Raw genomic sequence first — 25,103 nt, forward strand, 5'->3', positions numbered from 1 at the left:
GCTTAAGCCATGTTTCAGTCAGGCTAATCACATCAAGATTATGATCAGTGATTAGTTCATTGACTATACAGTAACTGCTTTGAGTAGCCCTTTTTTGAGATGTGAGGTATCACGATCTCTTTCAATAATGGCAGGAATGGAGGAGGTCTTTATTCTAGTGAGATTGCTAAGGCGAACACCGCCATGTTTAGTTTTGCCCAACCTAGGTTGAGGAACAGACACAGTCTCACTGGGGATAGCTGAGCTGACTACACTGACTGTGCTAGTGGCAGACTCCACTAAGCTGGCAGGCTGGCTAACAGCCTGCTGCCTGGCCTGCACCCTATTTCATTGTGGAGCTAAGGGAGTTAGAGCCCTGTCTATGTTCATAGATAAGATGAGAGCACCCCTCCAGCTAGGATGGAGTCTGTCACTCCTCAACAGGCCAGGCTTGGTCCTGTTGTTGAGTCCAAGAAAGAGGGAGTCCAAGAAAGAGGGACAATTATCTACAAATTCTTTTATCTACAAAATCTTTTGGGAGGGGCAGAAAACAGTTTTCAACCAGCGATTGAGTTGTGAGACTGCTGTAGAGCTCATCACTCCCCCTAACTGGGAGGAGGCCAGAGACAATTACTCAATGCCGACACATCTTTGTAGCTGATTTACACGCTGAAGCTATGTTGCGCTTGGTGACCTCTGACTGTTTCATAAAGACTATTGACATCTAGTGGAAGCCATAGGAACTGCAATATGGGAGGAATTCCTTTGAATATCCAATAAACAAACATTTGAATGGGTGGTGACCTCAACAACAAAAACATTTCCGGATGGATTCTTCTCTGGTTTTTGCCTGCCATGTCAGTTCTATTATACGCACAGACATAATTTTTTAACAGTTTTAGAAACCTCAGAGTGTTTTCCATCCAATGCTACCAATTATATGCATATCCTAGCTTCTGGGCCTGAGTAACAGGCAGTTTACTTTGGACACATCAGTCATCTGAACTTCCGAATACTGTCCCCTCACCTTAAGAAGTTATTAATGGGTCTTTGGTAACATTAAGTATTAGAAATATACAATATCTTCTTGTTAAAGAGAACTTGTAAGATACACTATATGCACTCAGCTGTTGGAGAGGACTTGATAAGATGTGTCTCCCAGTGGGCATTGGCGCTTGCGTGACTACTTGTGTGCACTCAGAATTATATTGACTCACTCTGTTAACATACACCTTTCAAATTGTGCAGAGGGTCCAGCAAGAAGCCACACATCGAACTAATAACATGTCTGCCTCTCTGCACCTGCTCTTTCTCTGCCAATTGGAGGCTGGAAAATAAAAGCATTCTAGTGTTTTACTTTCAAAGTGTTGCTTTTGACTTGTTGACTACTATTATATCTCTGTACCAAGCAAGCTGAAATAGAAAAGTACAGATAAATAACCTGACTTGAGATGTAGCACTGAAACTGGAATGGACTCGTCTTTTCCTGTGTCCTTCTCCAACTGTCCAACTGTATCAACACAACATGTAATTCTCCTCTTCATATTTCATATAATAACATCGAAATTTGCTAAATCCACCCACATGGATTTCAACTTGTGGAGGCATCTTTTTGCCAGCATGGTTGGCAGCATGTGTATGGCAGACTATTTATTTGTTCTTAAGCAGAAAGACCCTAGCTGGCAAACTAGCCTTTCATGAAAGCGTTTGAGTAAAGGACAGACTGTAACTTACACCATGGGCTAGCTAGAACACTGTGTTTTTAAAAGGTTGACACAGAAAGGCTGTGATGTGTGAAGCTAGCGTGTAGTCAGGCTGTTCCGAATCCTTAAATGCACTTAATGCACTTCAAAACCAAACCAATCCACATGGGACTGCCCACAATTTTACCTGGTGAAATGGTGCTGACCACAACAAACAGAATATACAGAAAGAATATATACAGGATAAACAGAATATACAGAGAATATATTGACAAATATATGATGCTCTGATGCTCACAGACTTGGTCAGTTTATACTACCCACATGTCTGGGAGAGGCCTTTTTACATGTCTTGTCATGCTTGTCACTGAATGCAAAACAAACGCCATTCCCCACTGGGCACAGATATCAATTCAACATCTATTCCACGTTGGTTCAACATCATTTAATTGAAATGACGTGGAAACAACATTGATTCAACCAGTTTGTGCCCAGTGGGCCCTCATTTTGGATGGAAAGACAGATCTGTACTGTCTTTAGTTACTTTGGGTATATTGGAGCTACGATGTACAGTGCCGTGAAAACGTTTTCTCCCCATTTAAGATTTTCTCTATTTTTGCGTATTTTTGATACTGAATGTTATCAGATCTTCAACCAAAACCTAATATTAGATAAAGGGAACCCGAGTGAACTAATAACACACAAAAAATAATACTTATTTGATTTATTTAATTAACAAAGTTATGCAACACCCAATACCCCTATGTGAAAAGTAATTTCCCCCTGGTTTTCCACCTTTAACTGTGATGATTGCAACCAAATGCTTCCTGTAGTTGTTGATCAGTCTCTCACATCGCAGAGGAGGAATTTTGTCCTACTCGAATATTAAGCTCATATTACGCTCATGTAATTCATCCAAATAGACAAACCGACAAAATTTGATGCATCAGTGCTAGTATCTCCCAGGACTTCCTGTTTTTGGCCTTGCTTATTAATGAGGTTTAGATATAGCCCCTTCACAGCTAATGAAGGACACATATTTAGTGTAATATATGCACAGCTTCCAAGGTCTTAGTCAGACTTTAGTGCAATATGAGTTTTTACAATCTATTATGATGTGGCTTCATATTACAGCATTATGTATACACTTTAATATGGGTTGCTGATTGAATACAACTGTGAAGGAAAAGCAGTGTTTAATTGAATTAAACTGTAATTAGCATTATTGTGTTTGGTGCTGCAATTATTTGATTGAATGTGAAGAGTGTAATTCAGTAAAGGACAGTACAAAAGAGCACAGCTTAGGGGACTCCTCTGCATTAGGTTTCAGGTAGGTGATAGAGTTACACCTCTCTCTCTCTCTCTCTCTCTCTCTCTCTCTCTCTCTCTCTCTCTCTCTCTGTCTGTCTCTCTCTCTCTCTCTCTCTCTCTCTCTCTCTCTCTCTCTCTCTGTCTCTCTGTCTCTCTCTCTCTCTCTCTCTCTCTCTGTCTCTCTCTCTCTCTCTCTCTCTCTCTCTCTCTCTCTCTCTCTCTCTCTCTCTCTCTCTCTGTCTCTCTCTCTCTCTCTCTCTCTCTCTCTCTCTAGAGGTCACCGTCACAGGGAGCAGGGGAATGTGTGAGGTGGCTGGGGGCCGCTGCCGGCTGAGGTGTGGGGCTGACTGTATGTTAGATGGGGGAATTGTGGGATGTTACGTATGTCAGCAACATGAACAGAAAGATTGCGAGACATTGCCACTATCATACTGTAGCCAATTGGACAACCGGAACAAAGGAGTGCAGAAACAGACCTATGCATTAGCTGTGCTTGATTGAATTTGCTGAGCACAATGGAAACAAAATAATAATCCCAAAAGTGCAAATACTTCCCGCCTGGTGCCCCAGGCAGCCTCAGTCAGTTGCTCAGATTATTTGAAATGTTTCTCTCTAGCCTCATGCAGTAGTACTCTTTAATGAGCTCCCAGTAGCTGGTCTGCTGGGTTTCAGGCTGCTATAGTTGGAAAATTACTCAAATGTGCTTATAAAATATAATTCTGCATTTTGCACAATATCGATATCTAAACCCAGATTAAGATTTTTTTTTGACCATTGTCTTAATGAGATATTGTGTGTGTGTCATTTTTGCATGTTGCTTGTAGCACACTGTAGATGTTCTGCAGGTTGAGGTCAGGAAGTCAAATAGGCCGAATATGAAGCTCTCTGGTCTGAATTTGTAATTCTATGTAACAGCATTGACAATAGTCCAGTGATTGGACACTAACACTATGGCTTTGCATTTATTGAATTAAGGATGTTTAAAAAGCATTCACTAAGTCCAAAGCTTCATATAGCAGTGTAGCTAGGACATTGGCACTCTCAGGCGTGCTGTCTAATATTCTGTCTTTTGACACGTGAACATGGGAACACTACTGCAGGGGCTGTCTGTATGTTAATAGCCTACCTGTGACTTCATCTGTAGCATTTGCTGTTATGCACCATAGAGAGAATAGCTACTCTAAGGGTGTTTGGGTGTTATGTGTGAGGGTGTTTGAGCATGTCTGTTTGCGTCTGAGCCGTCATCAGCCCTTTGTCTGAGTGTGTCTGGGTGTACGTGTCCCCTGCAGAGCCAGGTCACCGTCACAGGGAGCAGGGGAATGTGTGAGGTGGCTGGGGGCCGCTGCCGGCTGAGGTGTGGGGCTGACTGTATGTTAGATGGGGGAATTGTGGGATGTTACGTATGTCAGCAACATGAACAGAAAGATTGCGAGACATTGCCACTATCATACTGTAGCCAATTGGACAACCGGAACAAAGGAGTGCAGAAACAGACCTATGCATTAGCTGTGCTTGATTGAATTTGCTGAGCACAATGGAAACAAAATAATAATCCCAAAAGTGCAAATACTTCCCGCCTGGTGCCCCAGGCAGCCTCAGTCAGTTGCTCAGATTATTTGAAAGAAAACAAATGCCATCTGAGCACTGGTCTTTTCTACATAACAGAATAACAGTCAGTTTGGTGGCTAATCTCATTTACCGATGGGTAATCTCCATCACAGCAGCAGAATGGATTACTCCTGACCACAGATCAGCCAGCTGCCATAAATAAGGACAATTAGCTCTGCGGTGAATATGATTTTGCCTCCCATTTTACCCCTGTCAAACCCTGGGCTCAGGTAGTAATTGAATAGTGAATGGAATAGGGCCACCAACTGAATCTTTCTTTGTCCCTTTGTTATGGTGCCAATAATTTAATTCGGACCATAAATCGTTTCTGGGCCACCTGTTTCAGTATTGCCAAGGGAAGTTAGATATGCAGTAAGTTATACAGAACAGAATACAAGTTTGTCATTGCAAGCTGTGCTACGTTCAGTCCACATACAGTTTTTGTGTTTTTCCTGTAATCATACTTTAAAAGACCACAGTGCATACTAAATACTAATAGCTATATCCCATAAATGGGAATTGGGAATATGGTAGAAAAAATGAAACATTATTATCAGAATACATTTTGCAAACATCCTTGTGTGTTTGCTTAATGAATTCAGCAGATGGATACATACACTTCTCAGCATTTGATCCAGTTGATCAGAGGGCGTGTGTTCCCAGCAAAACAATAGATGCATATAAGAATTAGATATGTCCCTGGCTGATTGTGCTGGCTGATTTATCCATGACTGAAGGCCAGCCAAAGTGGTTTGATATCTGATTGACTGCTATTGGTCTCCAAGGTTATGACATCAGTTCATAACTCATACAGGCTGATGAATTGTTTCTTATTTTCAATTATATGTGTTCATTATTTATATTTTTCTAGTCTCATTCTGTATATTTATAGACGCCGTTGATGACCCACTATTCACCAGTATCTAGTTAACTTGTTACCTGTTACACCTGTTACGCACAGGTGCTGTCACGGCCGTCGTAAGAAGTGGACCAAGGTGCTGCGTGGTGAGCGTACACTTTCCTTTTTATTTTGGAATGACGCCAACAAAACAAGAAACAAAAGGAACAGCCGTGAAGCTTCCGGGGCTTTAGTGCCACAAACAAAGTTAACTACCCACACCGAAGGAGGGAAAAAGGGCTACCTAAGTATGATTCCCAATCAGAGACAACGATAGACCACTGTCCCTGATTGAGAACCATACCCGGCCAAAACATAGAAATAAAGAAACATAGAACACAAAACATAGAATGCCCACCCCACATCACACCCTGACCTAACCAAATAGAGAAATAAAACGGCTCTCTAAGGTCAGGGAGTGACAGTACCCCCCCCCCCCCCCCCCAAAAGGTGCGGACTCTGGCCGCAAAACCTGAACCTATAGGAGAGGGTCTGGGTGGGCATCTATCCACGGTGGCGGCTCTGGTGCGGGAAGTAGACCCCGCTCCACCTCTGGCTCACCCCACTTTAGTAGTGCCTCTGGTGTGGGGACCCTCGCCGCCAACCCTGGACTGAGGACCCTCTCTGCGGGCCCTGGACTGGGCACCCTCGTTGTGGGTCCCGGACTGGGCACCCTCGTTGCGGGCCTCGGACTGGGCACCCTCGCTGCGGGCCCCGGACTGGGCACCCTCGCTGGGGGCTCCGGACTGGAGGCCTATAGGGGAGGGTCTGGGTGGGCATCTATCCGCGGTGGCTGCTCTGGTGTGGGACGTAGACCCCGCTCCACCTCTGGCTCACCCCACTTTGGTAGCGTCTCTGGTGTGGGGACCCTCACCGCTGACCCTGGACAGGAGACCCTCTCTGCGGGCCCTGGACTGGGGACCCTCGCTGTGGGCCCCGGACTGGGGACCCTCGCTGTGGGCCCCGGACTGGGCACCATCGTTGCGGGCCTCGGACTGGGCACTGTCGCTGCGGGCCCCGGACTGGGCACCCTCGCTACGGGCCCCGGACAGGGCACCCTCGCTGCGGGCCCCGGACTGGGCACCCTCGCTGCAGGCCCCGGACTGGGCACCCTCGCTGCGGGCCCCGGACTGGGCACCCTCGCTGCAGGCCCCGGACTGGGCACCCTCGCTGCGGGACCCGGACTGGGGGCTCCGGACTGGAGGCCGTCGCTAGAGGCTCCGGACCGGAGGCCGTCGCTGGAGGCTCCGGACCGGAGGCCGTCGCTGGTGGCTCCGGACCGGGGACCCTCGTTGGAGGCTTTGTGCCATGACTCCTCACTGGAGGCTTCGTGCCATGGATCATCACTGGAGGCTTCTTGCCATGGATCATCACTGGAGGCTTCTTGCCATGGATCATCACTGGAGGCTTCTTGCCATGGATCATCACTGGAGGCTTCATGCCATGGATCATCACTGGAGGCTTCATGCCATGGATCATCACTGGAGGTTTCGTGCCATGGATCATCACTGGAGGCTTCGTGCCATGGATCATCACTGGAGGCTTCGTGCCATGGATCATCACTGGAGGCTTCGTGCCATGGATCATCACTGTAGGCTTCGTGCCATGGATCATCACTGGAGGCTTCGTGCCATGGATCATCACTGGAGGCTTCGTGCCATGGATCATCACTGGAGGCTTCTTGCCATGGATCATCACTGGAGGCTTCTTGCCATGGATCATCACTGGAGGCTTCTTGCCATGGATCATCACTGGAGGCTTCGTGCCATGGATCATCACTGGAGGCTTCGTGCCATGGATCATCACTGGAGGCTTCTTGCCATGGATCATCACTGGAGGCTTCTTGCCATGGATCATCACTGGAGGCTTCTTGCCATGGATCATCACTGGAGGCTTTGTGCCATGGGTCAGCACTGGAGTGAGGAGACGTTTGGGCAGTCTGGTACGTGGAGCTGCCACAGCGCTCACCAGGCTGGGGAGACATACCTGAGGCTTAGTTCTGGCAGCAGGCACAGGACTCACCAGGCTGGGGAGACATACAGGAGGCTTAGTTCTGGGCACAGGTACAGGACTCACCAGACTGGAGAGACATACAGGAGGCTTTGTCCTTGGCAGAGCCACTGGATACACTGGGCCGTGGAGGCGCACTGGAGGTCTCGAGCTTAGAGCTGGCACAACCCGTTCTGGCTGGATGCTCACCCTAGCCCGGCAGCTGCGGGGAACTGGGATGTAGTGCACCGGGCTGTGAACACGCTCCACCGCATAACACGGTGCCTGACCAGTATGACGCTCGCCACGGTAAGCACGGGGAGTTGGCTCAGGTCTCCAACCTGACTCAGCCAAACTGGCTCTCTAAGGTCAGGGCGTGACATGTGTGTCTTCTTAAGTGCGTGTCTCCACTTAATTTGTTTGTACAGCACTGATAAAGGCATAGCAACTGAAACGTATGCTCCTTTTTATATTTAGCACTTTGCACTTTCACCTTTTTTTGATTACATAAAGTATATTTTTGCATCCCGCCTCCTTGGTTTTTTCCTTTTTATGGTTTTAGTGCGAGATTCCATTGAACTATTTAGATGTTTTTTCTCTCGTGCACCGGCCACCATTCATTATAGCCTGAGCACGGACCCTCATTCTGGCTCACTGATTCATAAAAAACAATGGCTTCTAGATTTAATGTCAAGTTGTCCACAGTTTAACACATTTAGGACGTATGTTGTTTGATGTCATTTGCAAACAGACTTCAAAGAGCCTATGTTTATCATTAATACTGCACAGTATGTCTTTTAAGTAGTTCCTGCTTATAAAATGTAACATCTCTGGTCATTCACTTACAGTATGTTTATTCATCTTGAATGGTAAGCATTTGGCAGGTCAAAGAGTGTTTCTATAGTTGTCACTCAGTAAGGTGAACACAAGCTGTTGAAGAACCATGATTAGCCTACCTATATTAATGTCATTATAACCTATTTAATCCTATGTCATGTCATGCTATGTTCTATATTGTGCTGCAATATCTTATGTCCTGTCCTATCTGGGCTGACTCTGTCCCTGTTCTCTCTCCCCAGGCAGCAGTCTGAGCTGAGGCAGGATAGCAGGATGCTGTGGGTGGAGTGTAGGATAGTGGACGCCCTGCGTGGGAGAAGACGGATGAGGGCCACGGCCGTCAAGCTGCCCTGCTCCTTCTGGTTCCTTCTGCTGTTCGGGGCTGGAGGCCTTGTCCTCTTCATACACCTCCAGGACCTCTCAGAGATGGTCCAGCAACAGGCTCCAGGTCAGTGGGAGAGAAATTATACCCTATTCTACAGTCAGTTTCTACTGACCTGAAACTGGAATGGGTTGATACTATCATCAGTACTGTATGTTGTGAAAGAAGCGTGACACACATACAAATAAACCCATATACATCTGTTTACATGCATGTACACATGTACTATATATACTGTTATTGGCAACCTGCTCCTCTATTGGATTAAAGTTTGATAAGAACCGTACCAAGTTTGCATACTGAAAATGTAAAGCAATTGGTTATGAGTTATCATCAGACAATGCCAGGATGTCAACCGTAAATGAGGGCAATGTCCTTGGTGGTGCACTGTGAGGGCACCACTGGTGAACACCTGCTACAGCACCACAGGACTGAGCCACACACTGAGAGATAGAAAGATATGGGGAGAGAGCTGGGGAGAGAGAGAGGGCTAAGATGTAGATAAGAGGGAGGGAGGGAGAGAGAGAGACTACACAAAGAGAGATGGAGAGATGGGGGAGGCTCTGTGCACCGCTGTGTGTGGGTCTATCATGTGTCACCCGTGCTGTGTGTCATCATCAGTATCAGACAGGATGAGTACTGTGTCAGCCTCTCTATCAATAAGAGGTACTTACGGAGAGTGAGAACTCTCCTGGCTCTAATATTCGACTGTTAGATGCTCGTGCGGGTAATATCACACACGCGCACGCACGCACGCACGCACACACGCACACACACAAACACACACACACACACACACACGCACACACACACACACACACACACACACACACACACACACACACACACACACACACACACACACACACACACACACACACACACACACACACACACACACACACACACACACACACACACTGCCAAGTGCCAAGTGTGTCTAACCTGGAAACTGCAGTGCTAGTGGGCCACACAGATTGTAGAAATGGCAAGGTGTTTTGGTTTGTCTATTCAGAAGGAGCACCATGCCAAGTTCAATGTCATGATGACAAGATAGTGGCATGTCCTTTTTTTATTGAGGATTTGGTGTCTATGTGGGGTGGTCCTTTGTAGCTCAGTTGGTAGAGCATGGTGCTTGTAACCTAGAGTAGTGGGTTCAATTCACAGGTCCACCCATACGTTACATTTATTCACGCATGACTGTAATTTGCTTTGGATAAAAGTGTCTGCTAAATGGCATATATTATATTATTACGATAAGCACTTAATGAATTTGAAGTATTTAAACTGCTGACATACTGTACTGTAATTGTATTGTACGAGTATCCATTTTCACAGCAAAAGCAAGCATGCACGCACTATCCATGCACTGATTTAGTTAGAAACAAACAATGCAAATTTCACAAATGATGTATGACACATGAAGTGTTACAATGAACATTCAGTGACTTCAGTATAGCTTACACCGCTGGAAAGATGATGCTGAACGGTATCTATGCCTTAAGCTACGATGCCTCACTTCCGCCAGAAGCTCATCTCTAATAGTGTTGGGTTTTAATACATTGGATGTCAGCTTCTATCTATCTTCCTCTCTCCACTGCTCATCCTCTTTGTCTGGCTGTGGAGTGTAGTCACAGTCAGTGGAGTGCTTTGGTCCCCCATGGTTAAGATAACACTCACAATAGCTGAACAGGAACCAGCAGTTTAACAGGCTGGGCAACAGTCTCTCCTGATCACCACAGTAACTGTTTAAGGGACAATCGAGGGGAAACCCACTAGCTACCAATCTCCTGGGGAAAAGACATGGCTCAAAGTCCTAGCAGATAGCTGAGATAAATTTCTAACACACATTTTGACCAGCGAGCGTTTTTCCAACACTTAAGGCCTTGTTGTCACAGTGTGGGCCAACGGCTGAGAGGAAGGTCTAGTTGTATGGTGGTGTTCCAGTACAGGTATGTGTCTTCACTCAAACACCAATAACACATTATTGCCATCTCATTGGAACAAACCCTATGGCAAAGCAAAGTCTTTCTTCATCGGAAAAAAGGACAAGGGCCCATTGAGTGGACTGGTACAGTATTACACAACTCCACTGAGATCGTGCCGAGTCGTGACTAGGTCACCCAAAATTCTCTTATTCCAGTATAGTATAATTACATAGCACAAATCAATTTCCCCTCTAATAATCATTGCATGGAAGAGAGCATGTTAGCTCGACTCGGTTACAGTAGCTAATCTATAGAAATGCTCTGTTTACTTCAGAGGACTGCTGTGCTATGCATTGAATGGCACAAATTGAACAAAGGCACAGTGGTGTGTTTGCCAGTTATTGTCTAATTGCACTCTTACCATGCAAAGAAAATCCTACCCAACGTCCTTGACATCTTTACTGATCCATGGCTTGGCATCCGCAGTGAGGAGTCGTGGTTGAAAAGCCATCTGCTTGGGGTGAAGACGATAATGTCACTGTCTTTTTTATATGCAGCATGTCGCCAGGCAGTCAAAGAACACTTCACACATCACTGATGAGATGACATGGAGAACGAAAAATATGTACTAAGGTACGAGAGCCTGTGTGTGTGTGTGTGTGTGTGTGTGTGTGTGTGTGTGTGTGTGTGTGCGTGTGCGTGTGCGTGCGTGTGTGTGTGCATTTCCTTAGATGTAGCCTAGTCTCGTTAGTGAAATATAAAGCCTTTCTCTATGTCAATGGTATTCAAAGTTGGGGTCGGGGAACGGTAGTTGGATCGGCCAAGATTTATATATACAGTATAGCGTATATTTAGTACTTAATATTTGTTAGGATCCCCAGTTAGCTGCTGCCGAGGCAGGGCTACTCTTCCTGTGGTCCAAACAGGAAACAACATAACAAATGAAATACATAATATACATACATATACACAGCACTACATTTACATTACAATTTAGCCATTCAGTGGAAGCTCCCATCCAGAGCGACGTACAGCTAGTGTATTCATCTTAAGATAGTCAGGAGAGACAACCACATATCACAGTTGTACCCCAACCACGTATCACATACATAATACAATACATAATACAATGCAAAATACAATAGAAAATTCATAAAAATGTCAGTGTGTCTCTTCATGGCCGGGCCCGTAAGGTGTTCTTTTATCTGTTTTTTGAATCTGGTTTAGTCATGGCTCTAACAGATGCCTCACAAGTCTTCAACTGGCAGCTTCATTAAATAGTACCCGCAAAACACCAGTCTCAACGTCAACAGTGAAGAGGCTAGGCAGAGTTGCAAAGAAAAAGCCATATCTCAGACTGGCCAATAAACATAAAAGATTAAGATGGGTAAAAGAACACAGACACTGGACAGAGATAGCATCCCGGAGTTGCCTCTTCACTGTTGACGTTGAGACTGGTGTTTTGCGGGTACTATTTTATGACCATTTTGAGCCTGTAATTGAACCCACAAATGCTGATGCTCCAGATACTCAACTAATCTAAAGAAGGCCAGGTGCATTGCTTCTTTAATCAGAACACAGTTTTCAGCTGTGCTAACATAATTGCAAAAGGGTTTTCTAATAATCAATTAACCTTTTAAAATGATAAACTTGGATTAGCTAACACAACGTGGCATTGGAACACAGGAGTGATGGTTGCTGATAATAGGCCTCTGTACACCTATGTAGATATTCCATTAAAAATCAACTGTTTCCAGCGACAATAGTCATTTACAACATTAAAAATGTCTACACTGTATTTCTGATCAATTTTATGTTATTTTAATGGACAAAATATTTAATGGACATTTCTAAGTGACACCAAACTTTTGAACAGTCGTGTAGATTGTATATTTGGGGGGACAAAAAAATAAGTGTACAGATGGGACAATATACACGTTTCTTTGAGAATGGCAATCTGAAAATGTATTTATTGTTTTCTTTTCATTTTGGTAAGAGATGAAAATGTAATGAATTTAAGGTTATTTGTTGATGTAAATTACATTTCACAGATTTTAAGGTAGTGGAATTAAAATAGATTTTTGGGGGGGGTTGTATCATTTGATTTACACAACATGCCTACCACTTTGAGGATGCAAAACAGGAAATAAAACTGAAAACTTGAGCATGCGTTACTATTCAGAGAGCCACATTTAGCAGAAATTACATCTGCAAGTCTCTTGGGGTATGTCTCTATAAGCTTGGCACATCTAGCCACTGGGATTTTTGCCCATTCTTGAGTTGCGCTGGTGTACAGCAATCTTTAAGCCATACTACAGTTTCTCAAGTGAATTGAGGTCTGGGATTTGACTAGGCCATTCCAAGACATTTAAATGTTTCCCCTTAAACCACTTGAGTGTTGCTTTAGCAGTATGCTCAGGGTCATTGTACTGCTGGGAGATGAACCTCCATCCCAGTATCAAATCTCTGGAAGACTGAAACACATTTCCCTAAAGAATTTGAAAAAATGAAAAACATCCCCACTGCATGATGCTGCCACCACCATGCTTCACTGTGGAGATGGTGTTCTCAGGGTGATGAGAGGTGTTGGGTTTGCAACATACATATTGTTTTCCTTGATGGCCAAAAAGCTCCATTTTAGTCTCATCTGACCAGAGTACCTTCTTCCATATGTTTGGGAGTCTCCCACATGCCTTTTGGCGAATTCCAAATCCTGTTTTTTTTTCTGGCCACTCTTCCTTAAAGCCCAGCTCTGTAGAGTGTACTTCTTAAAGTGGTCCTATGGACAGATACTCCAATCTCTGCTGTGGAGCTTTGCAGTTCCTTCAGGGTTATCTTTGGTGTCTTTGTTGCCTCTCGGATTAATGCCCTCCTTGCCTGGTCCGTGAGTTTTGGTGGGCAGCCCTCTCTTGGCAGGTTTGTTTCGGTGCCATATTCTTTCCATTTTTTAATAATGGATTTAATTGTGCTCTGTGTGATGTTCAAAGTTTCTGATATTTTTTATAACCCAACCCTGATCTGTACTTCTCCACAGCGTTGTCCCTGACCTGTTTGGAGAACTCCTTGGTCTTCATGGTGCAGCTTGCTTGGTGGTGCCCCTTGCTTAGTGGTGTTGCAGACTCTGGGGCCTTTCAGAACAGGTGTATATATACTGAGATCATGTGACACTTAGATTGCACACAAGTGGATTTTATTGAACTAATTCTGTGACTTCTGAAGGTAATTAGTTGCACCAGATTTTATTTAGGGGCTTCATAGCAAAGAGAGTGAATACATATGTACCCACCACTTTTCTGTTTTTAATTTTTATATTAAGTCATTTTTTTCATTTCACTTCACCTATTTGGACTATTTTGTGTATGTGCATTACATGAAATCCAAATAAAAATCCAGTTAAATTACAGGTTGTAATACAACCAAATAGGTAAAACGCCAAGGGGGATGAATACTTTTGCAAGGCATTGTACTGGTGGACTGACTGTGGATGTATGTACAACTACCCTCTCATCTAGTCCACAACAACCCTCCCTCCATCCCCCCATCCCCCCCTCCATCTCTCCATCAATCCCTCTTCACATGGCGACCGCAAGGTACAGTGCATATTGTTTCAAGCTGGAAGGTAGAATTTGATCTCTCCCCACCAGAGGTCCAGTAATCCTTTAAGCCGTTATGTTTGCAGAGTCTAATTTAGCCGTCTCTTAATGTAATTAAATTGTGAGGATGACCTAGCATGGAGGGAGGGGCTGATCAACAATATTTCCATGCAAATCCACTCCATTGGATGTTTGTGTAAAAATGTATATTTTATGACCTTATTATTTCCTCTCCATCCTTTGCCTGTCCACCTCACAAAGCTCCCTTTACAAAAACTACTTGTGCAGACCTGGCACCATCCACTCTCACTCCACTCCACTCCATCCCACCCAGTTCAGTGCATTTGAAATTAATTATTGGCAAAGCTACGTCACTCAGTCATTTTACACAACCTTAAGTGCCATGTTACCCTGACCTTTGACATAGTAGGTAAGCACTATCTCTGGGGATTTGGTGAGAAAAACAGAACTTCATTGAAACAGTGCAACCATACAGTACAATAAGAGCAGTTTTCTGCTGGCCGGTTTTGTCCCTGGATCACATGACGATCTGGATGGTTATCTGGAGAGTGTCATGGCAACCTGTGCTCATGCCAAGCCGTAGATGTTACAGATCTCCATTCTCCTCTGTACACCTCAGCTACTGAGGAGGGATAGCCTATTATGGTCTGGCAGAACACGCTGAAATCTGAACCATCCAAGTGGCCTTGATAGCTGAAACTCTGAAACCCTTGATACAGTAGCCTACCTTTGCATCAGTAGGCAGTCAGTAGGTAGGTATTTAGTAGGTAGTTATTCGTCTAGGTACTTAGTAGGTATTGTAGGTATTCATTGTCCACATTGCCAACTCAGTCTGCTAACCTACTAGGGTATCACAATTTCTCCGTGGCAACGCCAAGGTCATGTGGTGTTCTATTAACATTAGTCCCCTGTGGTCATGTTCTGGGCTCTCTGGTCTGGACATAATCTGTTTTCCAAAGCCATCTGATCCCACAACCAATGCTGCCAATATGTTTCCAAATTGATTTTTTCCTCCACTTTCTTCCATTACAGTGAATGGCTGATGTCCAGAAAAATACAATGTTATCCCTACAGCAATTAAAGCTATACTATTACTTTACCAAAAGACTAAAAGGCATTTACTGTACTTTATCATGCAAGAGAGGCATATTATTATTTGGCTTTTGCCAGTTGTGTTTTTACTGCACAGACTTTAAAGAATGCTCTCTGTGTGTTGGAAAATATAGTCAGTGTGAGACACAGCCACAAATCATATTAGTGCAGCACTGAGTCCTGGGCGAGCGATACATCTCCCCTGAACCATTCCTCAGTCCTGGACATAAAACACTTCAAAACAGCTGATCTGGTGCTATCCAGTAAGCCATGAAATACAAAATGTAGCCCAGATCAGAAAGCATCCATATGAGACAGAGGAAGCTACATTGACCAGCGGAGAGGGAAACAAAAAAAGCAGATGCTCTGGTCTTTCCATTTCAACTGTAGTGCAAAGGTCAAGATGTATCTGTTGAGCCTCCCACTAGTACAGACATGGGCAACTGGCGGGATGCCAGTTTTGAAGGCCCTTAGATCAATAATAAAAAAATATAGCATCTTTTTTGGGGGAACGCAGTCAGGGTGTCAACTTACAGTTGCGAGTTAGAATATTAGAATACTCAAGGTGCAATTTCAAAATATGGTTGTACATAAGATTTTTTTTTCTTGTTATGTCAGTCGCTGACAGTCACTGACTTAATTAGCCAGTCACTGACTTAATTAGCCCACGTCAGCAAAAATGTTGTAGATTGTTAGCTGACAGATGAGAGCAGTGATGAGCTGTGCTAGTGGGGGGTGTCCGCCTGGCCTTTCTCCAAATGCACGCTGGGCTGTGTTCAAAAACTCCAAAAGGATTGAGAACAGGATGTGGGTTGAGCACTAGGTAGATCCAACAGAGAAGTGACTTTTTGAAAAGTCTTTGAAGGCCGCTATTGGAGCCTGTGCCGCTCAACATAACCAATCTGCCACATGCTGTGTCACTCTAACCCCACAGCCAAGGGTGGGCCGTACTGTACACTGTCCTGCTGCAGCACAGAGAGGACTCCTTCAGTGACCAAAGCCTCAAACACACAGATTTGAGCAGAAATCTCACGGAGGCAATTGTTCGAGAACTTTTTTCAGAGCATCCTGGTGCATTTACTGTTTACAAACTTGGCATTGCAGTTGTGGAGGCCTTGGACAGAAGTCAATATCATATAACTCAGAGTTTGTACACGCTTAAAATATAGTCTCTCACAATTGATCTACCTTCATCCACTGCAGTGCAAATTCAATGCAGAGCTTTTTGGGAGGGAGAGAAGGAGATATTTGGCGTCTCCACTGCAGCACAAAAATAATAATGAGATCATGTTTTTGGGGTAATTAGAATGAACAGGTGAGCTGGCTGAGCCACAGACGACAGACCGACAGACAGACATACAGAGTCTAGCCGCCACAGTCGCTGATTAAAGAAGGCACTCTGCCACTTATTCAATATGACAGGGCCCTGGCCATCAGTGTCCCTAGTCATTCCCTTATCTGTCTGACACCAATCCTCCATTTCCTCTCCTCTGCTCTCCGTCTCGGGAAAGAGACAGCCTCTCTCCTCTCGTCATTGGAGCACCAAATAATCAGGATGGGATTGGTTATCAAAGGCCTGGTAATGAGCAGCAACATGAATATACATGTCTAATATCGAGCCAAACCAGCCATCCATTCCCAGCACTCCCTCTCCCTAACCAATTGAAGAACATCCCTTTTTCCCCACCACCAAACCAACAGCAGAATAAAAGAACGATTTCAAAAAGAATACTTATTTTTTTCAGTACACTTTCCCTTATGTTTTGTGTTTTTTTTTGCATGAGAGTTTGATTAAAAAGTAATCAAAGGTAGAACAGCAGGTAAAGTAGGACTGGGAAGCGGTAGGTAGGTATAGGTTCTGACAGTCACAAGGAAGGCACCACACAGAGCAGATTTAATAAGTACTGGAAGGGAGGGCCTGAGTTGCGTAGCAACCCTGATTTTTACTCAGACGGGACTGTCTTCTTCTTATGAGGCTGTTGTTCTCTTCAAAGTTTAATTGCTGTCAGAAAGCTTGTCTTTACCGTAACACGCACTTCAGAAAGCTCACGGCGAGAACACTTGTCTTTACCACTGCAGAGTTCCTCCAGAGAGAGAGAGAGAGAGAGAGAGAGAGAGAGAGAGAGAGAGAGAGAGAGAGAGAGAGACCTTATAATAGACACTGCTTCCACCAAGGAGACATCCTGGGAAAGCAAAGTAGAGCTGTATATGGAAAACATGAATAATGCCAGTGTTCAAGGTCTCTACACCATTGCCTAGAATATCTTATTTTATCTGCTGAACAGGGGAAATCATGAACTAAATAACATGTTGTTATTTAGGACCATAAAAAAGTAGCTGCTAATTGTGACCCATATATTGCACTTTGCAAACAAAAGCTTTTGTTGTGTAAATGTTTCCACACTGACACTAACCTACTGTTTTTAAAATGAAGAAGATCTGGTTTGATATGATCAAAATCTGCATGAGGAGCATTAAAATTACCTTGAAGCCTAGTTTCCATATTTATTTGATTTATTATTTGATTTTATTTCACCTTCATTTAACCAGGTAGGCTAGTTGAGAACAAGTTCTCATTTACAACTGTGAGCTGGCCAAGATTAAGCAGTGCGACACAAACAACAACACAGAGTTACACATGGAATAACCAAACATACAGTCAATAACACAATAGAAAAAGTCTATATACAGTGTGTGCAAATGAGGTAAGATAAGGGAGGTAAGGCAATAAATAGGCCATAGTGGCGAAAAAATTACAAGTTAGCAGTTAAACACTGGAGTGATAGATGTGCAGAAGATGAATGTGCAAGGAGAGATACTGGGGTGCAAAGGAGCAAAACAATAAATAAAATAAATAACAGTATGGGGATGAGGTTGTTGGATGGGCTATTTACAGATGGCTATGTACAGGTACAGTGATCTGTGAGCTGCTCTGACAGCTAGTGCTTAATGTTAGTGAGGAAGATATGAGTCTCCAGCTTCAGTGATTTTTGCAATTCGTTCCAGTCATTGGCAGCAGAGAACTGGAAGGAAAGGCGGCCAAAGGATGAATTGGCTTTGGGGGTGAACAGTGAGATATACCTGCTGGAGCGCCTGCTACGTGTGGGTGCTGCTATGGTGACCAGTGAGCTGAGATAAGGCGGGGCTTTACCTAGCGTGTGACCGCAGACCCATTACGGACGCAGGCAATGAGGCAGTGATCGCTGAGATCCTGGTTGAAGACAGCAGAGATGTATTTGGAGGGCAGGTTTGTTAGGATGATAACTATGAGCGTGCGCATGTTTATGGATTTGGGGTTGTACCTGCTAGGTTCATCGATAATTTGTATAAGATTGAGGGCATCAAGCTTAGATTGTAGGATGACCGGGGTATCCCAGTTTAGGTCACCTAACAGCACAAGCTCTGAAGATAGATGGGGGCAATCAATACACATATGGTGTCCAGGGCACAGCTGGGGGCAGAGGGTGGTCTATAGCAAGCGGCAACAGTGAGAGACTTGTTTCTGGAAAGGTGGATTTTTATAAGTAGAAGCTCAAATTGTTTGTGTACAGATCTGGATAGTAAGACATAACTCTGCAGTAGACTGCAACTCCGCCCACTTTGGCAGTTCTATCTTGTTGGGAAATGTTATAAGCCAGGATTCAGACACGGCTAGGATATCCGGGTTGGCAGAGTGTGCAAAAGCAGTGAATAAAACAAAAGTTAGGTAGGAGGCTTCTAATGTTAACATGCATGAAACTAAGGCTAGAGATCAAATAACTTTTGAATCTTTTGAATTCTACATTGTAGAATAATAGTGAAGACATCAAAACTATGAAATAACACAAATAACACAAAGAAGTGTTAAACAAATCAAAACATTTTTTATATTTTGGATTCTTCAAAGTAGCCACCCTTTACCTTGATGACATCTTAGCATACTCTTGGCAATCTCTCAACCAGCTTCACCTGGAATGCTTTTCCAACAGTCTTGAAGGAGTTCCCACATATGCTGAGCACTTGTTGGCTGCTTTTCCTTCACTCTGCGGTCCAACTCATCCCAAGCCATCTCAATTGGGTTGAGGTTGGGTGATTGTGGAGGCCAGGTCATCTGATGCAGCACTCCATGCACAGCCTGGAGGTGTGTTGGGTCATTGTGCTGTAGAAAAACAAATTATAGTCCCACTAAGCGCAAACCAGATGGGATGGGGTATCACTGCAGAATGCTGGTTAAGTGTGCCTTGAATTCTAAATAAATCACTGACAGTGTCACCAGCAAAGTACCCCCACACCATGACACCTCCTCCTCCATGCTTCACGGTCGGAACCACACATGCAGAGATAATCCGTTCACATACTCTGCGTCTCACAAAGACGTAACGGTTGGAACCAAACATCTCAAATTTGGACTCATCAGACCAAAGAACAAGTCTCTTCTTCTTATTGGTGTTTTCTTAGTAGTGGTTCTTTGCAGCAATTCGTCCACAAAGGCCTGATTCACTCCTCGGAACAGTTGATGTTGAGATGTGTCTGTTACTTGAACACTGTGAAGCATTTATATGGGCTGCAATCTGAGGCTTGTAACTCTAATGAACGTATCCTCTGCAGCAGAGGTAACTCTGTGTCGTCATTTCCTGTGGCAGTTTGTTCTTGTACCAGTTTCATCATAGCGCTTTATGGTTTTTAGGCTTCATCATAGCGCATGATGGTTTTTGCGATTACACTTTAAGAAACTTTCAAAGTTCTTGAAATCTTCCGTATTGACTGAACTTCATGTCTTAAAGAAATGATGGACTGTTGTTTCCCTTTGCTTATTTGAGCTGTTCTTATACCAAATAGGGCTATCTTCTGTATAGCACCCCTACCTTGTCACAGCCCAACTGATTTGCTAGAAAGTGTTAAGAAGGAAAGAAATTCCACAAATTAACTTTTAACATGGCACACCTGTTAATTGAAATGCGTTCCAGGTGGCTACCTCATGAAGCTGGTTGAGATAATGTCAAGAGTGTGCAAAGCTGTCATCCAGTCAAAGAGTGGCTACTTTGAAGAATCTCAAATATAAAATATATTTAGATTTGTTTAACACTTTTTTGGTTACTACATCAAATCAAATCAAATTTATTTATATAGCCCTTCGTACATCAGCTGATATCTCAAAGTGCTGTACAGAAACCCAGCCTAAAACCCCAAACAGCAAGCAATGCAGGTGTAGAAGCACGGTGGCTAGGAAAAACTCCCTAGAAAGGCCAAAACCTAGGAAGAAACCTAGAGAGGAACCAGGCTATGTGGGGTGGCCAGTCCTCTTCTGGCTGTGCCGGGTGGAGATTATAACAGAACATGGCCAAGATGTTCAAATGTTCATAAATGACCAACATGGTCGAATAATAATAAGGCAGAACAGTTGAAACTGGAGCAGCAGCACGGTCAGGTGGACTGGGGACAGCAAGGAGTCATCATGTCAGGTAGTCCTGGGGTCCTACATGATTCCATATGTGTTATTTTATGTGTAGATTTGCCCTTCTGTTTTAGGTTATTGTCCTGCTGAAAGGTGAATTCATCTCCCAGTGTCTGTTGGAAAGTAAACTCAACCATATTTTGCCTGTGCTTAGCTCCATTCCATAAATGTTTTAAAAGCATACCCATAACATGATGCAGCCACCACTGTGCTTGAAAATATGGAGTGGTACTCAGTAATGTGTTGTATTGGATTTGCCCCAAACATAACAATTTGTAGTCAGGACAAAATTTGTATTGCTTTGCCACATTTTTTACAGTATTACTTTAGTGCCTTGTTGCAAACAGGATGCGTGTTTTGGCATATTTTTATTCTAGTCAGGCTTCCTTCTTTTCACGCTGCCAATTAAGTTAGTATTGTTAAGTAACTACAATGTTGTTGATCCATCTTCAGTTTTCTCCTATCACAGACATTAAACTCTGTAACTGTTTTAAAGTCACTATTGGCCTCATGGTGAAATCCCTGAGTGGTTTCCTTCCTCTCCGGCAACTGAGTTAGGAAAGACGCCTGTATCTTTGTAGTGACTTGGTGTATTGACACACCATCTAAAGTGTAATTAATAACTTCACCATGGTCAAAGGGACATTCAATGTCTGTTTTTTTTTACCCATCTACCAATAGGTGACCTTTGCGAGGCATTGTGGCAGGGTAGCCTAGTGGTTAGAGCGTTGGACTAGTAACCGGAAGGTTGCGAGTTCAAACCCCCGAGCTGACAAGGTACAAATCTGTCGTTCTGCCCCTGAACAGGCAGTTAACCCACTGTTCCTAGGCCGTCATTGAAAATAAGAATGTGTTCTTAACTGACTTGCCTGGTTAAATAAAGGTAAAATTAAAAAATAAATAAATAATTGGAAAATCTGCCTGGTGTTTGTGGTTGAATCTGTGTTTGAAATTCACTGCTCGGTTGAGGGACCTTACAGATAATTGTATGTGTGGGGTACAGAGATGAGATAGTCATTCAAAAATCATGTTAAACACTATTGCACACAAGTGAGTCCATGCAACTTATTATGTGATTTGTTATGCACATTTCTACTCCTGAACTTATTTAGGATGTAAACATTTCTAAAAACATAATTCCACTTTGACATTATGGGGTATTATGTGTAGGCCCTTGAAAACAAATCTAAATTGCATCAATTGTATATACATGTGGAAAAAGTCAACGGGAATGAATACTTAATGAAGGCACTGTATGTCTTTCTCTGCGATCACCCCAAAAATGTTGGGCTGGGAGGCGGGCGGACATGCAGAACATGGATATCACTGTAATTTCCTCCGCACAAAGACCTTGTCTCTCTTAAAGTAACAGGAAGTTGAAGTCTGGCTGTGGGAGAGGAACGTAGGTATTTACCATCTGTCTTTCTGTTAAATCAAATCAAATTGTATTTGACACATGCGCCGAATACAACAGGTGTAGACTTTACCATGAAATGCTTACTTACAACCCCTTCCCAATGTTGCAGAGTTAAAAATAAGAAAAAGAAAAAGACTAACAAGAGGTATAGATGCACAATAATGAAGTTATATACAGGAATTACCAGTACCATATAACATACTAGCCTAAACAATATAATACTGACAAAGGCACATGTCACAGCATACTACAGGTCACAGTGGGACTTAACATTTTGGGTATAGAATGACTGCGAGAAGGTCAGTTCTGGTGGCTTTTTAAAAGGACATTCTACTCCAAAATGAATTTAAAAAAATCTCAAATATAATTTCTTCCTTCAAAAACGAGCCCAATAACATATTGGTCCATATTATCAGGCAGGTGTGCCATTTAGCAATAAGCATTGTCACCTGATGGAGCCCACCTGATGCAGCATAGTGGCTATAAATAAATAGGCTCAGGGTTGCCCATCTGCATTTACCCCATTGGGCTAATCATTAGCTAGATCACAAACTCTGAAGTCTAAACATTAGGCTATCGTGTTGCTAGTTAGCAACATATTGATGATTTGGATGTCCCAGAAAAAAAGTTTCACTGGCACTCAGCCAACCACGGATCATGTACTTTGAATATAATGTAGGCCTACCTGTTAAACCTGACCTTTATTACTCACATCAGCCACGGAACGCAAGATCACACCGTTTTGTAACAGCAGGGGCTCTCATGCATGACTCATTGTTGTTTTTCTCGAAGCGAGCATAAAAGACAGTTTTGCATCACTGGGCAACTCACGGCTGGATTCCCTTTGTAATCCATTATCGTCTACAAGCCCTGCCACATCCTATGAGCATCCGAGCCAGTGTAATAGGATTCCATCTTTCTCCTATATTGTCCTTTTTCATGTTTGATGGTTAGTCGGAGGTCGTAGTGGGATTTCTTGTATGCGTCCATGTCTGTGTCCTGTTCCTTGTAAAGTGGTAGCTCTAACCTTTAGCCCAGCCTGTAATCCATGGGTTTAGGTTTGGATACATTTTTATGGACACTGTGGGTATGATGTCGTTGATGAAGCCGGTGACTAATGTGTTAAACTCCTCAATGCTATCTGATGAATCCCGGAACATATCCTAGTCTGTACTACCAAAACAGCCTTGTAACCTCGCATCTGCTTCATCGTACCACTTCTGTACTGAGCGTGTCACTGGTACTTCCTGTTTGAGATTTTGTTTGTAAACAGGAAGCAGGAGGCTAGAGTCGAGGTCTGATTTGCCGAAGGGAAGGCAAGGGTTTCTGTGAGTAGAATAAAAGTGTTCCGGAGTTTTAGCGCCCCATGTGGCGCAGGAGATGTCTGTCACTCCACAGACCACAAGGAGTGGAGTAGTCCCCCTGGCCTGAGCCTCCGAGCTCATCCTACTCCTCCGACTCCTCCTCAGCCTTTCTTCCCTCCTGGAAGGACCAAAGATTAAGTCCTCCTGCCATCCAGAGTGATAACAGGCTGTCAACTTCTAAAATGTAATCTGCTGACTCTGGGAGGAAGTGGCGGTGTCATTGGAGTGGGCCGCCTGATGCTTATCTCCTGACTGGCATGCCGTGATGGAGAGAGGAGAGAGAGAGGAGAGGGAGCACCGGCCCTGCCAGATACTCAGAAATAACCAGCTAGTGAATCCAACAAAGGCTCAGTCAAAGCAGAGGGATCCATCATTCCCCTCCTTTTAAAACACACACATATCTATTGAAACCACTCTGCCCTATGATGAGCCAGATTACAAGTGGAGGGTGATAAACCCATCTGATAATAAATGAAAGAAAAGATGCAAATAGACAGAGGATAATAGGCATTACACCTTGACGATACAGACAAGCGATGAGATTCTCACTTTTATTAAACAAGGCTGCTGCATTGACTCTCAGAAAATTCTATCTCGGAATTCAGATTGCAGATTGTGACATGTAAAAGTCCTATTGCTGCCCAATCAAAGTTGCGGTCCTAATGCACAATGGCCAGGCAGAGCGAGAGAGAGAAAGAGCGAGAGAGAGAATTTACTGTAGTGTTTTTGAAGACATTGCTGTAGTATTTACTATAGTATTTTATTATCTTTGACTTAGAGGTGGAGGCTTTCTTCTTGAGTGAACCTACTGGAGAAATACTAAAATGACAACATTTCCATAACCTGTAGGTAGTTCAGTGCTTCTTCTCTTTTCTATAACCAGTGTGGAACACAATATGATCTATATTTGGCATGTAGGTTTCTCACTTATGGGTGGTACAAATTTGGATATGGGGAGGGGAATGGGAAGGGTAAATACAAATTAAATACTGTAGCATTTACTATAGTAAAAAAAATGTGTTTTTGCAGACAGTAGTGTTTTTGAGGACATTACTGTAGTTTTTACTACAGTGTTTCTTCCACGGATAATACTAGTGTTTATCCGTGGAAAAAACAGTGTAGTAAAAACTACAGTAATGTCCGCAAAAACACTACTGTCTGCAAAAACACTTTTTTTACTATAGTGTTTACTATAGTATTCTACAACATTATATAAAATGTAATACACGTGACCACTACAGTGTGTAGTATAGTATTGTAGTATTCTATAGTAAATTGTAGTATTTATTCATGTGGGGAGAGAGAGAGCGCGAGAGAGTGCGCAAGAGCGAGAGAGAGCTGTGATTTAGAGAATTGTCAGGATCCTGTGGAATCTAGTAAATCAATCTACTATGGGAATTAGCCAGGACTTTAACAAAGGGATTGTCATGCAGTTAATTGGTACAACTTCTCTTTTCCAAGCAACTGACCTCATGTCCCTTTTGTTTCTTTGAAATGATAAACTTAAATAAAATAAAATTGCTTGGGAAAGACCTGTCCCTGTGAAG

General features: G+C 43.5%; 1 protein-coding gene across 1 annotated transcript in view; it reads left to right on the forward strand.

The window, feature by feature from the left end:
- The window catches only part of LOC115123129 (carbohydrate sulfotransferase 8-like), a 263,485-nt gene that overhangs the window by 29,377 nt on the left and 209,005 nt on the right, over positions 1-25,103 (forward strand). Inside the window, exon 2 of the mRNA XM_065013163.1 lies at positions 8,568-8,773. Within this exon, the coding sequence (XP_064869235.1) occupies positions 8,599-8,773 (175 nt within the window). The 5' untranslated portion in view covers positions 8,568-8,598. The remainder of the gene's footprint in view (positions 1-8,567; positions 8,774-25,103) is intronic.

This window comes from Oncorhynchus nerka, linkage group LG28, assembly GCF_034236695.1.
Source record: "Oncorhynchus nerka isolate Pitt River linkage group LG28, Oner_Uvic_2.0, whole genome shotgun sequence".
NCBI classification, from domain to species: Eukaryota; Metazoa; Chordata; class Actinopteri; order Salmoniformes; family Salmonidae; genus Oncorhynchus; species Oncorhynchus nerka.